The 21,664-nt window shown below is 38.0% G+C and overlaps 1 protein-coding gene across 2 annotated transcripts in view; it reads left to right on the top strand.

Moving 5' to 3' along the window:
* LOC124721818 (lipoma-preferred partner homolog) overlaps positions 1-21,664 on the top strand; it is a 94,205-nt gene that overhangs the window by 57,321 nt on the left and 15,220 nt on the right. For both annotated transcript variants that reach the window (XM_047246939.1, XM_047246938.1), the window contains exons 6-8: positions 7,531-7,756; positions 10,251-10,420; positions 19,019-19,197. In XM_047246939.1, coding sequence (XP_047102895.1) covers positions 7,531-7,756; positions 10,251-10,420; positions 19,019-19,197 — 575 coding nt within the window. The remainder of the gene's footprint in view (positions 1-7,530; positions 7,757-10,250; positions 10,421-19,018; positions 19,198-21,664) is intronic.

The following is a 21,664-nucleotide window of genomic DNA, read 5'->3' as shown; positions in this document are numbered from 1 at the left end:
GAAGTGCTTGGACACCTGGTCTCCTCTTCTGAATCCATCAGAAGAGTGGTATTTGCAAATAAAATCATAATTACGTACTGAGTTTTTTCAGTGAAAATCTGAACAAAAATTATACATGTTTTGTTGTCAGAATTCTTTACCTGAACTGCCAGAAACTTCTTCTTGAGCATAGTCCACATCATCATCAGAGTTATCTACAATATCTTCCTCTGCCAAATCAACATCACTTTCTTCTAAATCACAATATAACTCACGAGCAATTTCTTCATCCGTCAAGCCACGCTTCGCCATGTAGTCGCTACTGAGACCGCACCGGAAAAAATCGCCGCTCGCAAAACGTGTCAAATAAAAAGGGAAGCACATCCTTCCACAGCATGCCTGCACCATCTAGTGACCAATACTTGAACTACAGTCCATGCGGCGCCTCCCATACAAGTGGGAGCCATAAGAATACACAAAGGAAGGAAGGGGAACAACGAGAACACGCGCCTGTAAAATTACAGTTGCCGGACTTTCGGGCAGGCCGCGCATGCCCGTATTTTTATAGGCGTCGGCGCCTAAGTGTTAAGAGGGCATAGCATCTCCTTTATCTCCTTAGGAGGTCAGAAAATAGATCTGGTACCTTGTCTTCCCAGGACTCTGCATATTTTGCTGGATGTACCAGCATGGAAGGGAAGAAATAAAATTGGTGGCTCATCACGTGAATGTTAAAGAAACCGCAAGTTGATGAACACTGATTCATATCTTGGTGCCCAGACTTTTCACCATCCAGTACAGAAGAGAGCAGCTTTAAGTACACACCAGTACACAGAGCAAAAACTACTTGTGACGAGGACAACTGGGATTCTGAAATTAATGATCTTAAGTATGTGTTCCAAAAGCACAGCTGTGAGTCACGTTATATGAAGTCAGTGTCCTCCAAGAAAGGGAAACATGAAAATGTTTTATACAACATAGAGTACTGTATTTAGATTTCAGTTTTTCAAAATTTCATAAATATCATATTACCACCCATGATATTTCTCAGGTGGCTTCTGTAAAACTGAATGATTATTTGTGTTATCTGTCTCTGGAGTATGCTATCTTGGCAGTCATTGATCTTAATTTGTCTTCTGAATCAAATATGAAAATCTTTAATGCAGTGAGTCATGAGGCAGAATCATTAGACTAATATAGTAAAATGGCTCTAATAGAAATAATCATTCCCCAGAAATTATAATTAATGGGACCGTACTTCTAAAAGAAGACCAGTTTTTGCCAGATTTAGCTTGAGTGATCTGTTCTTTATAACAGATCCTTTGGAGTGCCATGGAAATGAAGACTTTGGCAATGATCGGACACTGTGCTAACCTAGAAATGTACACCAGCATCACTCTGACCCTGGAGTTTTTTTGTTTGTTACTCTGTGTGTGCTGCTGCACATACACAGTTCACTGCCACCAATGTAAATTCAGCATTGAGTGATACCTGGTAGAGTGTGGACATTTGAAGTTGAGACATTGTTGTTTAATTAATTTGACAGAAATATTTTTTGAAGGGGCATTTTGACTTTAGTGTGCACATTGTGTAACTGTTCTGTTGATGAGTGTGGTTCATTTATATGAAAATGGCACATAGGAATGACATTTTACTGAGAGAAGATGGTACATGGGAACCATTGTTAGCAGAACTCAACTGTGAAAGTGACATGAGTGACTTTAGTGATGAAAGAGATTCTGAAGCTGATGCTCCTACAGCAATTAAAGTCAATGGCGAAACTAATAAGTCTGCAGAATTTTCAGACAATGATGAAGTTAACAGTAAGAATGGTCATTGTTATTATTTGTATAATATGTGCACTTCATTAAATGAATACCACCTTCATCTAATTAAACTGCAAATAAAGTCTTTAAAGCTGGATCACTTTCAAGTTTCTTCATTGAAAAGTTTCCATGAGCGTTTTTACTTAGTCTTGAATTTTGGATGCATTAATACTAATATTGTTTGAAAGAGTATATGAGAGACATGAGATGAAATGAGTTTATTACATGATAGTCCAGTTTCAATTAAAATATTCTATTGTCAGGAAATTTCTCCAGCAAATAATTGAGGGTCACTGTGACACAGGTGTACACTTTGTGTGGTAATTTCAAAGGTGTACACTATTTGAGTTAATAAAATGAAAGTGTTAAATAATCTGGCTGAAAAAGGCATGAAGCCCATAGAGGAGTAGAAGAAATAATTTGGAGAATATTGACATAGGTTTCCAAGATATATAAACAGACTTTATTAAAGAATAAGGATTTTTAACAGAAAAAGTTTTTTTCATTTTTACCCCACAAATGTAGTACATATCTGTTATTGATTGTATCGTGAAACATACTACAGCAATATTAATTATCGAGTTGAAAGTATTGAAGTTATTGGTTAATCAGCTACATATTTATGTACAATATGGTTTGAGACAATAAATGAGATTTTCCCCCAAATGTTGAGGCCACGCCACTGCCCCTATTCCGTTGAGCACAAATTACACACAACTTATTTTCTCTTGCTAAAGAACCAGAGTGGAAAGTAACACACACACAAAAAATTAGACATGTAAAATAAGAACCAAACTAATATATAGGAAGTGTTCAGCAGTAGTTGGGGCACAGACAAATGCTTGAACACTGTAACTCAGCTGTTGAACTTGAGAATGGCAAAGCTTCTCAGTTTTCCAGCATTCATTCTTAAAATGCATCCTCAAATTTTTGTAAATTCATCCAAAGGAATTTATTTTGGAGTGAGAAGTTTCTGTGGCATATATCCTCACATACAGATGCATGGTCTAAAAGTGATATGAATTAATGAAATCTTTGCACGCTTTGAGTTATGTCAAATGCTTAAATTCCTGCATCCTTTCTGACGAGTACTGCATGACCAGTGTCAAGTTGTAACTGACTCATTTTGCTGATGTTCCCATCCTTAAAGAACCATACTACTGGCTGTGATATACTGGTGCCCATTTCACTGCCAAATCATGCGACATTTACATCCATACTCACTACACACACTTTCACTTTGACCTCATGTTGGATGTATCTCACAGTGTATGACATTTATGGAAGAACTGGTCATCACCCAAGAGCTACCACCCACTCCCCCTCTCCCTCCCACCCCCACCAAAAAAATCCCCAAGTAAAGCAAAACATTATTGGGCTGGTAGAGAGAAACAGAATATGAAATGCTAGCAAAAGAAAAGCATTATAAACATCACCGTTTGTATTAATATGATTTTCCTCAGAGTTAAATTTAGTAGTATTATTTAATGAAACTTCCTGACAGATTAAAACTGTGTGCCGTACCGAGATTCGAACTCGGGACCTTTGCCTTTCGCGGGCAAGTGCTCTACCAACTGAGCTGCCCAAGCACGACTCATGCCTTGTCCTCACAGACTTAATTCCACCAGTGCATTGTCTCCTACCTTCCAAACTTCCCGAGTTCAAGTCTCGGTCCAGCACACAGTTTTAATCTACCAGGAAGTTTCAAATCAGCGCACATGCCACTGTAGAGTGAAAATTTCATTCTAGAAACACTTGCTTGATATTTATTTTTTACTTATTATTTTTCTTTTGGACAAAAAGTTATTTTGGGTGGTAAAGATAACTAGGACACCATGTGAGAAGTACAAAGGGCGTTCAAAAAGTTTTGCACAGTCTTTTTTATTTTTTGTGGGAGGAGAATGAAATTTTTTGTGAACGTACTTCGAACATTTAGCTAAGCATTGAGCCTATTCAATGTAGCCTCCATCAGGTGTGCTGCATCTGGCCCAATGTTCCTTCAATGATGTAAGTGCACTTTGCTAAAATTCTGGGAATTGACTTTTACACCATCGCTTGACGCAGGAAAGACGGTCATTCTCATTATCAAATGTTTTAAAGTGCAGGTGGGCCTTCAGATGACCAAAGAGGTAAAAATCAGACGGAGCCAAGTCTGGACTGTAGGGAGGATGAGGAACAATTTTCCAACCCATTTTCCTGATTTTCTCCTGTCTCGCAAGGCCTGTATTGGGTTTGACATTGTCATGGTGTAGTCTGATGAGCTGACCCTGAAGCTGTACTCTGTGGGTTTTGACGGCATATCGCAGCTTGTCCAGTGACTAACATTTATGGTCCCAGTTAATTGTGGAGCCAGATTCCAAAAAGTCAATGAAAATGATACAACCCTGATCCCAGAAGGAGCAGCCCATCACCTTTTGGCCTGCTGTTCATGAAAGCCTTGGTTTCTTCTTCTGAGGGAACCCGGATAACGCCACTACATGGATTGGGTTTTGCTCTCAGGTTCGGACAAAAACCACCATGTTTCATCCTCGGTAATTGCGCTGTCAGAACACTGTTTCCACCCTTCAGTAAAGGTCTTCATGAGACCGTCGCACACATTCTTCCTCATTGTTTGCATTTCTCTTGTCAGTAATCTAGACACCCAACGTGCATAGATTTTTCTGTACTCTAGTGACTGTACTAGTGATACCACACTACCAAATGACAAACGAGTCATTTCAGCAAACTGAATTGTTTGGATGATTTGTTCAATGGTCTCCTTATTCACATCACTCACTGCCGTCGATGGTCTACCGCATCGTTGATTGTCCAGTAGAGAGAAATCACCTTCTTTAAAGCTCTGCAACAACCGTTGGATACTGCTGTGATCCACTGTGCCGTCATAAACAGGGAGCAACTTCCTTTGAATCAATGTGGCAGAGTCATCACCGGTCTTGAAGAGGAACTCCATCACCGACCATTGTTGCAACCTGACATCTACTTCACGGTCCATTATGGCTCGCCTGTAAATAAAAGGAAAATACTTTCATATACCAACTTACAGCTAAATGTTCCAAGTATGTTCACAAAAAATTTCATTCTTCTCCTGCAAAAAATAAAAAAATTAGAGACGACTGTGCAAAACTTTTTGAATGCCCTTTGTACTATAAAAAGTTAGAAACTGCATGAGTGAACTGTGTAACAGTTCTTTCTTTTCTGTCTCGGATGTTTTTTTACACACATCTTCAGTGCCCGGCTTCTATTCCACACCCTTACAGTAATGTTAAATGGCTTTCATTGTAGCAGTTCCTAAGGAAAGTGGGTGTTACTCCATTGCACTGTAATATTCTTCACATGCACTAATTTTAACTGGCTGCAGCAGACAAATGTGTGTTAATTTAGCACTGTAAATACTGCATGGAGTTCATCAGCATGTGTCTCCATGCACATCAGTGCAATAACTCTTTCTAAAAACTGTCATAGTATTGCTGTTCCAGAAAACATCAATGTTGATAGTCTTATTTCTGCAGTGCAATTGACATTTCACCTTAGTGAACAGAGTCTGATTGTGACAATGATAATGATGCACAAGCATAATGAATGATTGTAGATAACTGCTAATTCCCATAGTGCTCAGAGCTCAGATAACTACTAATTGTTGGTCGCTTATTTTCAATGTCGCCCACAGAAAAAAGTTTTTGTTAAACATGAGAACTTCAGTTTGTTGATTTAGTGCTTATTCAATGGAAAAATATATTGTATTTTGAATCATATTTAATTACCAGAGATGTCTAAAGATAAAGCAGTAAAATAAAACCATCATTCATTGCTCAGAGAAATGCATTGAAAGTTTAATAAATGGGTCACAGAATTTGCCAGCAGAAAATATCTGTATGCTGATACATGTGCAATAAGCACATTTGCTTCTTAGGGACAAAAGAAGCATGTATGTATATATGTTGCATTTAGTGTAGAGAGTTACACTTCAATCTCTCCATGCTATTGTATAAAATCATTTGACTTCTGTCTGAAACTTTCTACCTCTAGATTTGTTCTTCTAAGATCATGATTTATTGTAAACTATAGTTGTAAATATTATGTTTCATTTTTTTTATTTCAGTATTGAAACAAAGAACTGTTTCCTTAAAATTAATCAAATGATTTGATAATATGATAAACCTATGAAATAAGTCCTTGACTGTTGCAACATTTTTAAGAGACTTCATTAAAAGGTTTTTCAGAAATGCAACATTAATAGCAGAATTATTAATATCTGTGACTCATGTAAGCCTTACAGTTTATTATTTTTATTACAAGCATTATGTTCTCTTAAGTATTTGCAATCTCAAAATTTGTTAGCACGTGTAAAATTTTGTTTTGCTTCTTTAACTCCCCCCCCCCCCCCCCCCTCCAATGAATTAGCGTTACAGAGTCTCTCTATCTAGAATTTGTATAACATGATCTACAAGCTAGTTCAACTGTGCAATTTCTCACTTCATTTTTGTAGTACTTCCCATACACAGGAAGTCATATTCATCTTGATGACCTCAAGTAACAATGTGTTCAGAAGAGAAATAAAAAATATATTGAGCAAATATTTTTTATCTACCAGGTGGACATTAACTGATATCATTGCCATTCTTGTAACATTGTTCATTATAGACATGAAGAACACTATGTCTTTTCTAAATAACATCCTATATTTGTTATTCTGTAATCTGCTTCCTTTCCTCAAATCGTGTTCAAAAACACAGCATATCATTCACAGAAATGAAACATGATTGAAAATTTAATGCAAATTGACTTACTTTCCTGCACAAGAATATAGTGAAGTTACCTGGGGCTAATGTAACTCACCCACATGCTGGAGTTAACAGTAAACAAATGGAACTGAAAGACAGTTGACTGAGTGGCCAATATGCATTTGTGTTATATTTCAATTAGTTCACTGTCAACTCCAGTAAATGGATGAGCTGCTTTACCCCAGATACCTTCATTGTATGCCAGTGGATAAGAGTTGGTCACTTCTGTGTTCCATTTTCAATAACTTCATGTTTACATGGCTGGTGTACTGCAGTACAGTTTTGAACAGGTTTCGAGGATAGGAAGTGGATTACAAAATAAAAAAGAATAGGATGCTATTGGAAAAGACATACTGCTATTCATATCTGTGTAATGAACAAAGTGGCCTTTCCTGTCATCATGCAGGTAAATATCGTGATAGCTAAACACCATTTGCTTGATACTTTTTTTTTATTTATTTCTCTTCCACAGAAAAAAGCTATTGTGCTTAAGCTAAATGTGACACCCTGTATATCTTAGAATGTTCTCTCAGAAGGGTGAGTTAAATTGTTCGAATCATATTCTTATTAATCAGCATAAAGAAACTATGTTTACAGTCCATAGAATTAATTTTTGTTCTGCAGTGCAATGTGTGCTGATTTGAAGTTTCCTGACAGATTAAAACTGTGAGTTTGTAAAGTACTTGCCCACGAAAGTCTTAAGTCCCAGTTTCAAGTACTCCTCCAGCACATAGTTTTAAAGTGTTCACAGTGCTCATTGCAGTGGTATTTGTAATATTTTGATTGATTTTGTTCACGTTATACATGCCCATCCACGATGTTTCATATGATTCACTGCCCCCATTAAAATTATTTTGAAAGATTAGTTTTGCTTTATTAATTACTGTAACATTTGTACCATAAATAATTTGTTTTGTTTTATAACAGAGGATTTTTATTATTTTCAGAGCTCTGCATATGAATCTATATATGAACCTATTAATCCGCGGCCACCGAGCCAGATGTCCTCTCGTTCCAACTATTCTTTGTATGCTCCTTACATGAGTGGCTCACAAAACAAATCAGAAGAAGCAAATACAGCACCTTCGTTAGGAAAGGAAGCAGAAGTTGATGCTTTGACTAATTTACTAGTTCAATCCATGCACGATTCCTCAGATCCCGATGACATATATGGTAATTTACATACTTTTTTTTTTATTTAAACACTTACTTTTTGTCTTTGCCACAGAGTATTTGAAGATGCTGATCTGAGAGAAGTTATATTAGTGTATGTTACTATACTGTAATTGGACTGTGTAAACAGAAAGGGGTAATCACGAAAGGGGGTTATCATGCTGATTGTAACTTAATGAATTACGTAATTCCGAACATTCAGATACAAAGATTTCCTCTTTTATGGAAGATTATTGGAGTTGCAGAAAAAAGATGCATATAAAATATGGAGCAGTCAGAAATGACAAATAACTCTGTATGTAAGGTATTTTTACTAGTTTCACCCAGACCCTGAACCTCAACTCTCCAATCATTAGTAACAGCAGAACACAGTGTGTCTGTACTTTTGCTCCTGGAGATTTGAGTGAGGATAATAGCTGCTACAAATACTCAAAAATGGTGTAGGTATTCAGAATAGCGGGACTTGTAAAAATTAGTGTGTGAAAGAGCTGCAGGTTTCAGATTGAGAGTTCTAAAGCGGTGGTGCAATATTTGGATTAGATTATCACACAGAAACCTTATTAACGATGTTGTCATTGTACTGTAATTGTGGTAATGAAATCATTGTTTTAAAGTTTATTATTGTTATTGTTATTATTATTATTATTAAAATCAGTGCCGGCCGAAGTGGCCGTGCGGTTATAGGCGCTGCAGTCTGGAACCGCGAGACCGCTATGGTCGCAGCTTCGAATCCTGCCTCGGGCATGGATGTGTGTGATGTCCTTAGGTTAGTTAGGTTTAAGTAGTTCTAAGTTATAGGGGACTAATGACCTCAGCAGTTGAGTCCCATAGTGCTCAGAGCCATTTGAACCATTAAAATCAGTGATAAACTAAAAATTCTTGTTGATGACAGTGGGTTTAATAAGTATCTTTGAGAAGCAGGCTGCTTCAATGTTCCCTCACATTCCACTGCAAATTTTTATTGTTCTTACAGCAAACACATGCGTGTGCACACACAGTGAAATGTTTGGTTAGTGTAGCCAAATAGTTTGAGATACTTGTAAAGCTTTTTTATTCCACAGTTATATGAATTTTATGTTAATTTGTAAACACTTAGGAGTAAGGAGATGACTCACTGAATAGCAGAAGTGTTGAGTTATTGACAGGCCCACAAAAAATAGAATGAAAACTTTGCTAGGTTTCCTGTGCATCCACATTGTGCCCAGGTGTGTGTGTTGGGGGAGGGGGGGGGTGCAGGCAAAAAAAAAAACACGAAAGAAAGTATGTTGAAACACATAAGAAACTGGTGGTAGGTGGTATTTTCTGGAAATTTTCTGTAGGGACTAGGACAGCTGTTGCAAGAGAGAGCTGCTAAACAGTCCACAACAAGTTTTAAATAGACTCCCTTTTCCCCCCCTTCAGGACTATTTCAATTGTATTGCATTTCATATTGATGGTGAAGTATGCTGCTTATAGAATAGTACTGGGGATCCACTGGCAACCTTCTGTCCCAGCCATTTTAAAGATACTAATAACTGTGGCATCACGTGTACTGCATTCTTCCACTTACTGAAACGTGAATAGTTTAGTCTCGCACATTTCAGCTAAGATGCCACTACCCTCTCTAGTAATATGCTCTCATGAGTGGATGTGCTGTGGAGATGGGTGCTTATAGTATGCTTTTGCCATTTTTCCGCTTACACCTGAAGGCATATTGTGTTGCATGTTCAGAGTATGTCGTGTTGTTATGGGATCTTTGTGTTATTTCAAACTCAAAAGCTAGCAGTGTAGCAAAGTTCTGTGTTTTGCCGGTCATCTAAGACTTTATGAAAAGAATTACATAATTTGTGAAGTTGGTTGAAACATTGGACACAGTTGATTGCTTGAATAGTGGGCCATTCGCTTCTTACATGGGACCAGATCATGGGTATACTGCCTTTATTTCAGTACATGTGATCATTTTTAATAATTAAGTCTCCAAAAATGTAAACACATTTGATTTATTTTCTCACAAGTAGTTATAAATTGTCTGTTGTTTAGGTATGTCAGTATGGTAATGAATCCTAGTGTCATTTAGTCTCTAGTACAATTAACTCAAACCTTTTTGTTTCTTTGTGTTGAAGCTAGTAATTATGGGTACAGCTGCATTCCCAAGTGGTTCTATGTTTAATAAAAGGTACCAAATGTATTGGGGGGGGGGGGGGGAGCAATAACAATTTTCTCTTGAGAATTTAATCAGGAAAAGCTCTTTAGCCTGTTAGGAAATACACACAATTACCGTCAGTTAAGTGAAAGAATGTGTAATAGGTAAGTAATAACTCCTTTTGGTTTCCTACCCAGAGTTTTGCAAACGTCTTTGTAATTTTGAGATGAATAACACAGCATTTACAATTTTGTGTTTTTATTTTGAAATGTAATTAAAAACTTACTGCTCACTTTATTTCTGCTGAACGTTGACTATAGCTTTTGCATGTTGTTTACAATTTTCTTTATAGTGTTATAAATGTTTTTGTAGGTGTGTGTACAGCGTGTGGACAAAAGGTGGTGGGAGAAGGATCTGGATGTACAGCCATGGACCAAGTGTACCACATTTCATGCTTCACATGTCAGCACTGTGCAATCCAGTTACAAGGAAAACCTTTTTATGCTCTTGATGGGAAACCATATTGCGAAGAAGATTATTTGGTGAGTTCAGCTAGGTTTAGTTCAATGTTGAAGCCACAAGATTTATGAAATGACCTTATTCATCACTAACATCTCTCAGCCCATCTCACATGGCATGTGCTGTTCATATGGAAGTCAAACATCCTTCAGTTCAGCTTATAAATTCTGTCAATTAAGTCAGGAGTCATTGCAGGTGACTCAGTGCTCTCTATTTCACCATGCTCAGCAACCAAGCCTTAATGCATTATGTGGTCTGAATGGGTGAACATTATGAGCAAAATCTGATCACACTTTGTGGGTATTGTATATACCAATTGGGCAACATCGCATCCTCAAAAATAAGACACTGATGTGCATTGGAGGTACTGTCAATACAAGGAATCATGTCAACTGGATTGGTGGTTTCTACCACCAGAACAAGGCAAAAATGTGGCCACTTTATGTGGAGTTTAACTATGTGCCCTAAAGTATATAGGGTGCCAGAAACATTTGGAAAAATCTGTAAAGGTGTTGCAGATTAGGCTGTGCTGAGAGAGAATTGTTAAGGAGAAATTCAATATGTTGCACTGTTTCTGAGTTAATTAGCATCAAAATTAGTCAATCAGGCCATTGTATGTGCAAATTCAAGCAGCCAACCAGATTTAGTGTCAGTTGTTGTCATAGCATAGATGATAGCGCACGAGACGGCTGAGCTTTTGGTTTGGGTTCATTCCGTACTACTGTCCCATGTATAGGTTTTGTATAACTCTCTTGTTTGGTTTTAGGAAATCAAATGAAGAACACGCTTGGCAACACCATCACTGGTGAGCCGCTTGACTTTGTGCATACAGTGGCATGATTGGCTAATTTCAGTGCTCATTATCTCAGAAATGGCGCAACATATTGAATTTTTTTATTAATAGTTATCTTTCAGTGCAACCTTAAAAGCGTTTCGAGCTGTTTCTGACCACCCTGTATATTCACAATTTATACACAGTTTTCTTGTACAAAATATCAGGTAGTCATTGAAAGTTGTGTGTTTCCAGGACATTCATGTTGAGGTGTTAGAGGTGTCCAGCATGACAAAATATTTTAAGGCCAGTCAAGGTTCCTTCAGGTGCCACTGGGTACCGTCTCTTTAGTGAGGGAAGCAAATCTGGTATCAAGAGCTGCACAGCAGATAAATAAAGGCTTTGAGATGGTAACCATAAAATAATTGTCTGTCAGTGCTGAAGCATGTCATAAATAATTCTACTTACATTAGTCTTATTCATGATGGTATAATATATGCCTCAGTAGTATCATATGCTGAATATCCAAGCCTTAAAAAACTAACAGTCCAGTCCTTATGGTGCTGCATTCCTATACAAAATGTTCGGAGTTAAGTGTGGCTTTGATATGCCCATACAGGACACCATTTTCACACAAGGTAGTATTTATGTTACAACCTGCATCACACACTGTTAACATCACTGGAACATGCTGAAAAACAAGAATTTTGTCACGTTGTGTAATGTTGTTAATGATGAGAATAGTTTTCTGTTACTTATTTTAAGTCTCTGTAATATCGCTCACATTATGTTGTGTGCCAGCAGTTATCACAACACAAAGTGAAATGAAGTCCTCTCCATGAAAGTTGGACATCAAAACAGTTGTGTGTTTTAAGAGCTAGGTTAAATTTTCAAGAGTAGTTCATCAAGATTTTCGTATTGATGTGTGTTGCACATATTATAGCAAATGTGTGTTTAGAGTTTCTCTTTACAAGATGTATCTTCCAGTAAAACTTAATTATCTGTGACCATTTCTGGAAAACCGTACCGTAAGTTGAAATTTTTTTTTTTCATTATCTTTTCTGGTAGTCCTTGAAAAGACCACTGGTTGCATGAAAACTAGTCTACATTGAAAACTAAATTTTCTGTACATTTTACTCTTAACATTGATTTGATTGAATTATGAGTAAATAATGTGCAAAGTATGGTAAAAATTATGGTAATATTAAAGGGAATTTAACTACTTCACTATGTATAGGAATACATTCAGTAGTTAAACAATTGAAACAGTGATTTGAAGCACATTGTTAATTATTACTGTGCTTACATAAAAACCATATTTTCATTGTATTAATCCACATCATCCCGGAAACACAGCACTGAGTAAATTAAAATTCAACATACTGAGGTTAGTGTTAGTCCTTGCATTATTAATTGATGACTAATCTCTTTATTTTTTGCTCACATGTCGTTCACTGCAGCTTTTCCATCTGTGACACAGTCAGTAATGTTTGACATTGAACAGAAGAGATCTTTTTGGAAAGAGAGAGAATATATTTGTGCGCGCGCCCACACACACACACACACACACACACACACACACACACACACACACACACACACACACACACAGAGAGAGAGAGAGAGAGAGAGAGAGAGAGAGAGAGAGAGCAGTTTCTGTTTCCACACTGCATCAGTTCAGTCTTATCTCGTGCTTCTAGTAACTCTGTTCTAAATATTTGCATATTTCTTGAGCAGTAACTTGTGTGAGATGACTTTGTGGCATATTGATAGCCAGAAACAATTTTGTAGCAGTCCTCAGATTGCATCAAGCAACTTCTGGTGTATGTTATATTCATTCTTGGATATATGAATGTATTTTCATGACTGGTAAGGACTGCTCTGTTGAGTACAGATACAGAAGTATTTGGAAGACATGTTGGCCACAATTGACACATTCAAGCTGCTACCCTGGGGCACCTGAGACACAAGCTGTGGCGCTTCTGGTGCCTACAGACTTGGCTGGGGTCTCTGATATTGCAGCACCATTAGATTCACTTGTCCCGTGTGGTCCGCATTTACTTAATATGAATGGCAAACAGTGGCAAGGTCACAAATCTCTGGAGTGAAAGCGAAAGTGAGTGCTGATGGCATGGCCGTCCTTTGCACCTTGAAAGCAGGTTTGAGGTCTTGCCTGTTACTGAAAGCACGTCTGAACCAGCACAGGATGCTGCATCTGTTGGAACAGGAGTCAGTCTTCCTGAAAGTTCAGAAGAAGTGGAGAGGGTGGGCTTGTTGGTTGTTCAGAGCTCCAGAGTTCGATGGGTAATGGAAACCTTTTGGGAAGTAGCAGACAGGTCAGAAAGGCATTGTCCACTTTGAATGCTTGTTGAGTGGGGGGGGGGGGGGGGGGTTCCTTGTAGATGTAGAGAAGACTCTGCCAGTGGCTGTGGAGAATACTCGGTGCATATGGCTGCCTTCCATAACTCATGTCAGCGCCAGTGACGCCTGCTGCCTGGGTCTGAGGCCAACTTTGGTTCGCACAGGCAGCTATATGCAGTGCTGAAGACAACTACCCTGTGTGCAGGATGGAAACTAAAATATCACTTTGCAGCCTCATTGCCAGAATCCATTACGTTCCTCTGGTTTGCAGCTAAGTGGAAGACTTAAACCAGGGTGTCAGACAATTTTGTGACAATTTTGGTTGTGGATTTAATGATTTCTGCTATCAGGTGGAGAACTGTAGGATCTCTCTCAATAGGTCAGGGTTGCACCACACACAGGAAGTAGCAGCTAAGTACTAGAGTATATGTGGCATGCATTTGTTCTGATTTCAGAGGGAAGAACAGAAGCCTCAATAATTAGAGAGAGAAGTATAATTTGGGATAAGTAAGTGATAAGTGTTACATGTGTGAAAAAGTATGGTCAGGAGCAGTAGTGGTGGAGCATTTCTTGGAAAACCTGGAGAAAGTCATGTGCAACTTTCCTATTCTTGCTATAGTTTTAGGGTGAGATTCATAGATAAGTACTCTAGCATACTTACTGCTGTATAGCAGCACCTTCTTGGAAGAATAAGATGGTATTAAACTGTTGCCCAGGGATCGTCCAATTGCAGTAACCACAATGTATGGGTAGGCATCTTCCTCGATCCCCTATGAACAAGGTGGCTTTAGAATACATTGGAGCTGTTCCAATTGGGTCTAGATATTGACAACTGAAGTAGAAGCTGTATTTCAATTATGCCTCAAATTAGCTGCCGTTTTTGTAGATCTTACGGCAGTTTATGACCATGTGTGGATGGAGGGATTGATGTCAAAGTGTATTGAAATCATCCCCTGTCAAAAGCTGGCATTTCTATTGGAACAACATGCTGCCTCATAGGCACTTAGGGTGTTCCTGAATTGACAAGCTAGCAAATGGAGTGCCTAAATAATGGCCTAACTCACGGATCAGTTCTAGCCCTCATTCTCTTTAACCTGTATATTCATCACATGTCAGACATGGATTCCATTAAAATCCAGTATACAGAGTGTCTAAGAGTCTAGCATTAATCTACCAGAATAAAGATCTTACGCACTCTGAGAATGTGCTCACAAGTGATGTGATGAAATGGAATGATTATACTCATGAATGGAGACTTCAGCCAAACCCAAATATAACTGAGGTTACTACAGTCCATCTAAGTAACAAAGAAGCCAGCTCTAAGGAAGCTACATGTAACATCTAATGTTACATGTAGCATCCTTAGAACTGGCTTCTTTGTTTTATATATATATATATATATATATATATATATATATATATATATATATATATATATATATATATATAAAAAAAAATCACTGTGGATCACTCCTTGACATTTAGACAGTGTATCAAGTTATCTAAGAAAGTTGGCTCAACAGTATATCCATTTCCATAATTGCCAGAAGCTGTTGAGTTGCAGTACTCTACACTCTGCTGCTCTCATTCTTGTGTATTCTGCTTGTGAATATTGTGCTCCTGTGTGAGAAAACAGCACCACATGACAAAGATTGATATGCAGCTTCAATAAGCCGTGTGTGTTAGCACTGGTAGTGTTAGATCTACTCTGTCAGTGGTTACCTGTCCTAGCTAATATTGCTCCACAAGGTCTAAGGAGGAAAACAGCTAAGATAAACTTGTTCAAGAAGATCACTTCCCATAAGAACTCTCCCTCATACGATGCTTAACAGGATCCACTGACAGCTTATGTGAAACCACGCAAATCAGTCTGGGCTGATTCTGAAAGCATCAGTTATTTCAGTGTGATCTTGAAGTGTCAACAATGTTTGAATGAACATCCAATAACAGTGCTCACCTGGCTCAAGATCCAACAAAGAAGGTTAAGGGATTCCAACTACCACACCAAACCGGGTCGAGGCTGGACCACATTAGGACTGCTAAAGAGAGGTGTGGTTACACCTTGAAGAAGTGGGGTTTCTGTGATCATAGGTACTTTCGTGTGCTTGTAAAACCGCATGATAAAGAAAAGGGTGATATTTCAACTTACCATCTGTAAACTGGGAGGCTAAACTGTTCGTGGTGGGTAATAGGACAGGGATCTGTGTGAAATTGTTATAAAAACCTTATTCAGAAATTGCATTCAAAAGTGAGTTGTAGAGCTGACTCGTGGGTACAGCACCTTAGATCTCATGGTTACAAACAGGCTTGATCTTTTCAACTCAGTTAACATAGAGTATTGAATCAATAACCATAAGGCCATCACTGAAATGGGTCTCAACAAGAATTTAGGATGCTACTTCTGCTTATTAAATGTGCCAAGGAATTGTTATGGGTAAATGGCTGTAGTTCATGTATTATACTCGACACCTTAGACAGGTATGTCCTGAGCAATGTTGTTAGGGATAGGAAGGACCTGCCGTGGTTTTGACAGCTGAGTTTAAAAGCAGAGAGAACTTTACTGCAGATTTAAATATAGGCACAGACATGTCAAAAACAAAAAGTGAACAAAGCTGAAATTAGGCTTAGGAGAGCTGTGTGTGCAGTGGATTCAAAGAAAAATTCTGTATACTGATCTGACATAAAATAATTTTTACATTCAGTCAATAGACTGATCAAACCCATCTCTCCAGATGCTCAGTGACCACAATGCATTTAAATGGAGGATTACAGAGATGACCAAAATACTAAATTTCTTTTTCCAGACCTGTTTCACTGAGGAAGATCATTCTGTGGTTCCTCCTTTGTCATTGTATCAATGTCAAAATGGCAAACGTCAAAAGAAGTGACTGCAGGATAGAAAATTATTTAAAATAACTCAAGAAAGGAAAGGTGACTGGGCCTGATGGGATACCTATATGACTCTACATAGGGTGCGCGAAAGAAATTGCACCCCTTCTGGCAGTTGTCTACTGTAGGTCACTTGAAGAACAAAGCATTCAAAATGAATGATCCTGAATACAGTAAATACATGCAGGCTGTTTGAGACCTAGAAGCAGTGGATACTGGCACCCAAAATGATGCTGTGTACCTTGATTTCTGAAAGGCATTCATTACAGTTCCACCACACTGTCACCTAATGAACAAAAATGTGCATATGGAAAATCATATCAGCTTTCTTATGAGATTGAAGATTTCCTTGCAAATGAATGTCATTTTTAACAGAGAGAAATCAGTAACTTTGGACGTACCAAAAGGAAGTGTTACAGGATCATTGCTATTGACAATATTTAACTATTAGGTCATTTATAATGTCAGAAGCTCCATGACGCTGTTCTTAAATCATGCTGTAGTAGAGGAGCTGCATTGCTAGAGAACTGTAGGGAACTTCAGGAAGATCTGCAGAGGTTCAACACTTTGTGCAGCGATTGGCGGTTGACCCACAGCATAAACTGTTGTAATGTATTGCAGATAAATGTACGGAAGAGGCATGTTATTGCATAATCACACAATTTTCAAATGGTTTCTAGAAGTAGTCACCAGAATATGCATATGGAATGATTCAAAGTGGAATGATCACATAAAACTAGTTGTATGATAGGCTGATACTGGACTGGGATTAATTGGAAAGACCATCAGGAAGTGTAGTCCACCCAAAAAGTAAGTAGCTTAGAAAAACATCATTCAACCAGTACTTCAGTATTGAGACTGTTACCAGATAGTATTGATGGGGGAAATAAAGAAGATCCAAGGAAGAGAGCAGCCATTTCATCAAACACTCGTTCAGTAAGCATGAAGGCATCAAAGAGATATTCACCAACCTCCAATTTCAGATGCCACAATAGAGCATATGCATTATAATGTGTTCTACTGTCAAAATTGTGGGAGCATACATTCCTAGAACCATTGTATTATTTGTTCCTTCATGTATTTTATGGAAAGACTGTGTGGGGAACAAAAGAAGAATTAATACAGGACAGTAGTGAAAGCAACAATGGTACCATAAGTAACATCCACTATACACCACACAGTGGCTTGTGTGATGTAGATCCCTGCCGTGTTCTTCACTGAAAAGTGACTGGTAGTCGTTACATGAAGTATTCTTATATGAAGTATTCTATGAAGTGAACATGTATTGCTAGTTGTTCATACCTACTAATAGAGGAATACTTCCATTTCCTATTAGGACAGCTTTATTACCAACTTCAGTGGCTGTGATGATATCAACCAAAGTAGTAATATGTATCGCACAATATTTTTTTCCTTTTAATATTGATAAAATTGACTGCTGGCTGCTGCACAAACTGACAGTATTCTTTATTTCGAATAGACCTCCCTCTCTGGTATTGGCAGAGTTATCATTGATTAGGAAGCCAAAATGTTACTATAACATAATTTTATTAAAAATTTAAGTATTCGAAAGTACGTCTCCGGACCAACATAGGTCAAACTTTCACCCAAGCCATGAAAAGACAAGTAACAATGAAACAATAGTTTGACGAATTCTGTATCTTTCTGTTTTTAGAACCAAGATCTTGCCGTTTCTTGCACATTTGTCTTGGTGCATGATTAAAATCCATTGGTTTCATTTACTGTACATATCACTAGTAGTGTCATGAAAAAAATGATCAGTTGGACTCTTTACTGCTGAAGCAAAATAACTAAATACATTTGTAAATGAATGAAAATCGCTTTTTGTCAATCAGACTTTGCTCTAAATTGTACTCCTACCCAAAAGTTTCATGATGTCTTTCGGATTCTTCAGTTTATGAAGGACTATCTACTGCATCTGTTGGAGAATGAATACAGTAATGTGCTATACTTGCTGAAATACACAGCTCAGGAGTGTTAAGATCTTGTAGAAAAGTCATCAAAATTTTCACTGCTGAAAAATCACTTTCTGCCATTCTTATAATTATGTAGGTAGTCTTCTTCTGTGCAACTACAATAATTTACCATTTTTGGGCAAAACAGAAATATACTTCATGGGTGTAGGACTGGACAATGGAGAGAACACTATCATAATGCCATTGCTGAAAACAGCCATAAACTTAGAAAAAAGGGTAAACATCAACAGTAGACCCCCAAGAGCAACCACCTAAAACTACCACACATAAGCAATATACACTACAAAAAGCTACTGGATGAGCAGGACAGAAATATAACTGTGCATATTAAGATGTCCGCAGCACACAAGTGCCACCATGGCACTATGTCTAAATATGTCCATAACATTTAGGGTTGAGTAGTCAGCTGAAGTAAACACACATAGAACACTGTCGGAAAGGCAGGGTGATAAGTGTCAAGATGTGGTGGTGGTGGTGGTGGTGGTGGTGGTGGTGGTGGTCCATATTTTGCATCTGTTGTGCTGATGGCTAATTTCCCCTTGTTATCTTATACTTCTTTGCATTCTGAATGTTTTTAAAAACTAGACCTTTTTATATTTCAGAACACACTCGAAAAATGTTCTGTTTGCATGAAACCTATTTTGGACCGTATATTAAGAGCAACAGGAAAGCCATACCATCCACAATGCTTCACTTGCATAGTATGTGGGAAAAGTCTAGATGGTATCCCTTTCACAGTTGATGCAACAAATCAGATACACTGCATTGAAGATTTTCATAGGTAAGTAATATTATTTGTTGTCACACATAATCATAAAGTGACATTAGAAGAATTCTACCATTCACTTGAGTGATTGGTCTTTGATACATTTTGTCCAAGCCATTCGTATTGCTGTGTAAAGGCATAAGGAAGTTAATTGTTGAAGCTGCCTTAGTCAGGCATCAAAAATACTTGTTTTTCTGCTGAACATCCTATTTTTATGTACCAGAATGTTTCAGCATCTGTTAGCCATTCATGCTGTGGAGAGCACACTTTTGGATCTGTGCAACTTCGGCCTTGCATGTGTATATGAATTTATATACCATACAAGACTTTCATTCAATCACTTCCACTGTCACTTGAGTGTATTCAGAGATGAAACGTTTGTGCTATATTCCTTAATAATAAATATATTTAAAGTTCAGAGTGCTCTGTTGCTACATGTTTACTGACTATAAATAGGGAAACAAATGTATAATATAGTGCCTAATGTAGTTTTTGACAGAGCAGCTTGCTCTGAATGATGGTAGCTTAAAATGTATTACAGTTTAAAATATATTATCTGATGATAAAATGGAGACTGGTTTCAAAAAGGCAACAAAAATTGGCACTGGGGAAACTTCAACCTGACATGTTGCCGTACAACACAACCTAGCAGAAACTACTCCTTTTCGTGCATTACACAGGGGTTAACATCCTGAAACTGCTTAGAAATTAGTAACCATAGACTTCAAGAAAGTTCTCATGACATGGTAGGAAGCAGGCTGCAGAAAGAAATACACAGGTAGTTTTTGTATTAAGTGCCTGCGTTCACAATAGGTTGTCTGAGACTTAGGCTGCCTATACTGCTTGTAACACACATCATCTGACCTGCTACCTTAACTAACATCCCTATATAATGGTGAACTAATGCACAATGCATCAGCTGCACTTTGTTGAAATGTTAAAGTTTCCAACTTGATGCTTTCTAGTTGTGCATTTACTGTAGTTCATAGATATTTGCATAAAACAGGTATCCCGCATACAAGTCATAATGGAGTTAGCCACCCTATGTTAGCCATGGAGCAGTGTTTCGGACTACGTTGATACAAAGACCTCTCACAATCTCAAATGCACCAATTAAGTCACGTGCTGTGTGGCTCCTCTGAAGGCACTCTCAATATTTGGTCAGGTGTTATTGATAGGATGCTGCTTGGCCCACACATTCCTTTTATGCAATTACCCACCCAGGTAACTGCATGCTTTAGGAATGCTGCTTCTGGGATTTAGGGAGGCACTTCAGTCCCAAATCAAATCTGCCCAGTGGATTAACAATGAGCCAGCCTTGATGTGGATTATAGGTGGTTTCCAACATCTGACTACATGAATATCCAGCTGGTATTCATGTCCCACCTCAGTTATGATACACAAACATATAAAAAATGTTCTCACATTTTCACATGGAACAACACTAGACGCAAACAGATTGGGTACACCAATTCAGTTCCTGGAGGGGGAAAAGGGATGGCAAACGGAAGGCTACCATCTGCTACTAACATTGTCAAGTCCACATTAACAGGCAGACACTGTGAAGATACAGGATAAGGCTAGGATGAAGAAGATCCATTTCATAAAGTTATCTGGACGTTTCTGTCAACAGTTCCTTAATGACTATGTGCTACACTTCTTTGAAGCTGTGCCACTGACGCCATGTAGTGACGTGATATATACGCAGTGATACACATGGCAAAGTGGCAGTACATCCAAGAAGTACGACTGGCTCCTCACCCAGATCACTAGACACTATGCCAGTTGATTTGTGGGGTTACATGAAGGCACATACATATTCACTGAAAGTAAACAATCTAAATGCAAATGATCTCTGGCATTGTTTTCAGGGTGCAAGATACAGTAGCTAATCTCACTGTGCTGCAGTGTGGGTGATTTAACACTTTCAGCACATACTGTAACCTTGTAAATTTAAAAAAAAAAATAATAATAATAACCAAACCAATCCAGAAGACTAACACAGCTATGTTCTGATGAGTACACTGGTTTATTTATAATTTTATGTACAAAACAGCTTGTGCGCATACACTACCATTTGAATGGGTTGAAAGTTTGCTCCAAATCAGTACTGTTCTGTGGGTAGTTGTTCACGGTTATGTTGGTAAGTCCCTGCAATGGTGTTGCTGGTTTCAGTGCACAGAATTATAGGGTGCTGAGGCTGTCACAGTATTAATACTGAAAATGTGTGTAATTTTTCTCCCATACCCACAGTACCACCACTTATTAAGCAATTAATTACCTCATTTGGCCCAAAACATGACCAGATTGTCAGTCAGTTATGTTTCTAGCTCAATAAGTTGCACAGACTGTCAAGATAATAAGTTCACACAACATGCACACCAGTAGTGGAAGCTGCCTAACTCTTGAGCAACCAACCAACCAGAAAGTGTTATTTGTAAATGTCATTACTTTTTGCATGCTATACAGGGTGTTACAAAAA

The sequence above is a fragment of the Schistocerca piceifrons genome, chromosome X (genome assembly GCF_021461385.2).
Source record: "Schistocerca piceifrons isolate TAMUIC-IGC-003096 chromosome X, iqSchPice1.1, whole genome shotgun sequence".
NCBI classification, from domain to species: domain Eukaryota; kingdom Metazoa; phylum Arthropoda; class Insecta; order Orthoptera; family Acrididae; genus Schistocerca; species Schistocerca piceifrons.
The sequence above is the reverse complement of the archived record's forward strand: the minus strand, read 5'-3'. Positions and strand labels throughout refer to the sequence as shown.